Consider the following 4,816-nt stretch of genomic DNA (forward strand, 5'->3'; position numbering starts at 1 on the left):
GGCCAGAAATTCTGCTGTCACTATAAAATTAATAATAGGATATTAATGTTCACGCAAAACATGGCCGAAGTAAATATAGGCAACAAAGGCTCCTCGAATTTAGCTATCAGTTAAATGTGGACCCATTGACAGAAATGATCCCACAAATAAAATTTAGCCAACTGATAAGCTATGTTCATATATATATAATTTTTTTTTAATGTTTGTTGCTAAAATCAGGTATAGCCTCTATATGCCATCTCTTTCTATAACGGTGGCAGATTGTTAACTCCTTTAGAAAACAATACTACTTTTTTTTTTAATTATTTGACAAATACTGAAACTCGTTAACACTCTTGAACAAAACAAAATTACACCGTTAAAAACATCACCAGCCCTGCTTTGCGTGAAAAACACGGGCTAAAAGATGGATTGGTCTAGAGGTCTATCAAGCCAAGTAAATGATTTCAAGCTCCACACACAAACACAATACTCAGACCAGCCCCTCAAAGAGTAAGAGACCTCCATTGTAATTCATGCACTTGTTTAAACGATGTGTAAAGAAAGGGGGAAAGCTGCTGCAGCAGCAGGCCCAGATGCCCCCGCGAGCAAGAGGGGCCATGTATGCATTGCCTTCTCTGTGACAAAAAGGGCTAAATTGTTTAAAGGGCGGGTTAAACCAATCCATCAAATTGACTGTGAATTGAGAAGGGAAATTCTGAAACCATATGGCCGTCAAACGATTTCCTCTCCTCTGTAACGGGACCCGATGGCTGCACGGACGGGACACGCTTGTCCCCGTATTGCGCGCGGCTGGAAAGCGCCCATGCCCCATTGTCGCTGTCACACCGGGGAGCAGCGCTCATTTGTCCGCCGGTTTCACGCTTCGCCCCGATGTATAAATGGAAACAACAACAACACCACCACATAGCACACAGACATACACCGCCTGGAGAAAGTCACTCAAAAAGCCTTGACTTTTGTGTCCCTTTATGGGGTTTCTCCGCGGTCCAGATTGTGTTTTCTCACGTCGACTATAATGAAAATGAAAACACGCACGAGGTCAGGAGGCACGGATGCTTTGGGGATTAGGAAATGATTCCTTTGCAAAATGTCAAAACAGGTATGCGTTTATTAAACGGATATGGCCGGAACGAAAATGTTATTTTACATCATAGTCCTGTTTAAAAAATATCTCTATACAAATGTCGTGACCATATGGATATTTGGAAAAGCATTTTATTTTACATTTACACAGTATATGCTACATTACAATTTATACAATTCTGTCGTGTTCTGCTTCCAAAGGCACTTAAAAGGCATACAAACCATTATAAATATATTAAAGTGTGACTTATTACAAGCAAGACATTTTCAGTGTGTTTTGATTATCATTTTCAGAACAACGTGTATTATCAAAAGCTCAAAATAGCATATGTGGGGGTCGAATAGGCTCACTTAGAAATGTATGCATACGCTATTTCAATTATAGGAGTAGCGTATAGCCTTTTCACCCACTTAAACCAATTTAGAGCTTAGCCTAAAAAATAAAATAAAACATGCACTGAAATAATTTAACCGATAGACTATCATTAAAAAAAAAACAGAATAAAAATGGTTAAATTTCGGATTGTATTTTTGTGTGTGTGTGTGTTGTGTGTGTGCGTGTGTGCGCGTGCGTGTGTGCGTGCGTGTGTGTGTGTGTTTGCTTAGTTTGTGGTGTTTGCTTAGAGATAAATTATAGTGAAATGGAGGCCTATCTTCTTTTATGGCAACACAATGGCAGTCATTGCGTATAGGCCTACTGTATTAATTCCCCCATAAAGCAAAAGTTCTTGCCTGCAAAATATTGCGTTAACTGGCACTTTAGACCTCTGTCTTGATGACTGCAGTATAGATCATGTAGTGCAGCCCTATGGAAATAATAGTTAGTCATCCACTTCGATTTCCTCATCCTCATCTTCGGAGCAACCCTTGCTGCTCAGGGGGTCTGTGTACGGAGACGAAGAAGGGGAGGAAGACATTTGCAGTTTGTTGGAGGTTTCCCTCTCGTGGTAGTTCGATTGCGGGGAAAGCGATTCGGTCCCGATGTGGCCCGGCGTGGCGCCGTTCGCTGCACACTTCTCCAGCTCGGCTAGTTTTGCGAGCTTCTCGTAGGCCACTGTGCCCACGGCCTTGGCCGACTCAACGTCCGCCTTCATCTCCTCCAGATCCCGCTTGAGCTTAGCCCGTCGGTTCTGGAACCAGGTGATTACCTGCGCGTTGGTGAGACCCAGCTGTTGGGCTATCTGGTCCCTGTCCGCGGGGCTCAGGTACTTCTGGTACAGAAAGCGTTTCTCCAGCTCGTAGATCTGATGGTTGGTGAAGGCTGTGCGAGACTTCCGGCGCTTCTTCGGAGTATTCCTCTGTCCAAATAACGTTAGATCTCGACCTGTACGAAATGTACATTTGTCATGAATACATTTTTTTTTAAATAAATAATTCAGTTATATTTTAAAATGGAAAATATTTTCTTCGAAGAATAGCACATTGATCTATAAATTGTGCATACACAGGTAAAATACAAGACAAGAATACAAGTATTCTTTTTGCCTAATTACAACAGTACATTTAGACCTATTTGTTTTTCAAGCACCAACACATTTTATTATGCAAATTCAAGGGTGAAAGTCTGGTATATCCTCCTGATAGTAATTATCTGTGTATTGTGCGTTTTAACGAAAAAAGGATACGAAAATACTACACGTACCATTGTGTACATGGTTAATCATTACACAATATAGGCTCCCCAAAAGTAACTTCATATTTTACAAAGATGTAATGATATAGCGCTTGTCGTTCCTTACATTAAAAAAAAAGAATAGGCTGTTAGCTTGGACATAATATGGTGCTTTATAGACATGCTTGCACATGTGCATGCGTCAAAGATATAGCCTTACGCTCAAATGCACAATTGTAATTCTTACAATAAACCAAAAATAACGAATTGGTTTAATAAATACAACAACAATAGCATATCTTTTAGGATTCTGTCTCGTCAGACTTACCCTCTGCAGCTTGAAGAACGCTGACTTCCAGCCCCTTGAATGTTTTGCTGGCGAGCTCCTCCAGAGCGCTGAGCGGGGAGGTTTGGCTGAGGAGGGCCCGGCTGGAGAAGCTGTGACCCGCGGAGGGCAGCTTCTCGCCGGAGGAAATCAGGTGCGCTGCTCCGCAGATGGAGTAGCTCCGTTTGACCGAGGGCTTGTTGAGGATATCCTCGATAGTGAACGGCGTCAGGGGCTTGTTGGAGTTCGCCGGCGGCGGGAGCTGGTCCAGCGGACTGCGCCTCCGCTCCTCCATCACCGTAGGGCATTTATCGTCTTTGGAGGTCATGGTGGCTTATCAGGTGACAGTTCTCTTCAATTTTGATGCACGAATATCTAAAAACCAGTGCAGCAGAGTTAGTACATAAAAAGTTGCGAAGAGCGCGTACAGCATAGAAAAATCCGCCGTATTACAGGTGTCTCTGCAACCGCATATTGGCCGTCTTGCTGCAGGGTTGGGTGACTTTTGAGTCCCGTTAAAGTCCCACGTCTTCTGTCCACTTTCCCAGGGTGACGCACAAGCCACGAGACGAACCCATCCGGTGGACAGTGATGCACCAAAAGCACCAACGATTGACCACCACTAACAAGTTATTGCTGACTGGAAGGCAATCAATTACAGCCACTGACACTCTCTCTCTCTCTCTCTCTCTCTCTCTCTCTCTCTCTCTCTCTCTCTCTCTCTCTCTCTCTCTCTCTCTCTCTCTCTCTCTCTCTCTCTCTCTCTCACCCTCTCTCTTTCGTTCGTTCTTTCTCTCTCTCTCTCTCTCTCTCTCCCTCTCTCACTCACTCACTCACTCTCTCACTCACTCTCTCTCTCTCTTCCAGACTCTCTCCCAGACTGTCGCTTGTTCTCTTACTTTCTCTTTCTCTCTGTCACTCTCTTGAGTATGATGCAGTCCCGTGCAGACTTTGGCGCGAGCTAAGGAACGGTAATTAGGGGGCATGGCCAAGAGGAGGAGTCTAATTAGAATATACCTAGGCCTACTTAACACGTTCGGAGTAAAAAAAAAAAAAAAAAAAAAAGCTAATTTGTCACAAAAACAAGCAAATATCCTGGATAACATCCTCATTTGCGTACACATCACATCCGTGCGTAAATGGCACCATGGGCTTTTTATTGGTCAATGTGCCAATTTGGATCAGCCCATAATATGCCCCTGACTTCTGAGCAATTAAGTACTTAAATACGAGTAATTATCATTCACCAGCACTTGTTTAGGTTTATTTCATCGGGGGAAAAAACGAAACAATTCCGAGACAGTAATAGTGCCCGGTTGGGCTAGTCCATGGTCCCCTGGTCTCTCCGCTCATAATGGCTGTGCTCTTTCATAAAGGCCGTATATCAGCCTGCTAATACCTATACCTAACACTACACTACCGAGGAGAAATAGACAGAGGAGGGCATCACCAAGCCCTTAGCCGTGCCAATGCCAAATCCTCCGTGCTATAACGCAGGAGAAAATGGCCAGACTGCCAAGAGAGCACTATACCCCCCCCCCCCATCCCCCCCCCCCCCCCCCCACCGTCATAGAATAGACATACTCTCCAAGCACATGACTTGGTCCACGTCGTACAATTATCTTTATAAACCAAATTTTTTATTTAGAGCGTGTTAACAACACATGAATGGCCCAATAAAATAAAAGGTCCACTGTTGTTATTTATGAAGCAGTATATGGGTAGAGCTATTTTAATGGGCTATACGATACGGTTAGTTTATGCTTTATTATTACCAACAACGAAATATTTGT

The 4,816-nt window shown here is 43.5% G+C and overlaps 1 protein-coding gene across 1 annotated transcript; it reads right to left on the reverse strand.

The window, feature by feature from the left end:
* Window positions 1-1,907: 1,907 nt before the first annotated feature.
* Window positions 1,908-3,351, reverse strand: lbx1a (ladybird homeobox 1a; the record flags this gene model as incomplete). The annotated part of the gene is made up of 2 exons (XM_084321601.1): window positions 1,908-2,410; window positions 3,027-3,351. The coding sequence occupies 2 exons, from the start codon at window positions 3,349-3,351 to the stop codon at window positions 1,908-1,910; spliced, it is 828 nt and encodes a 275-aa protein (XP_084177727.1).
* Window positions 3,352-4,816: the final 1,465 nt, after the last annotated feature.

This window comes from Notolepis coatsorum (assembly GCF_963971535.1).
Source record: "Notolepis coatsorum genome assembly, chromosome: 9".
Classification (NCBI taxonomy): Eukaryota; Metazoa; Chordata; class Actinopteri; order Aulopiformes; family Paralepididae; genus Notolepis; species Notolepis coatsorum.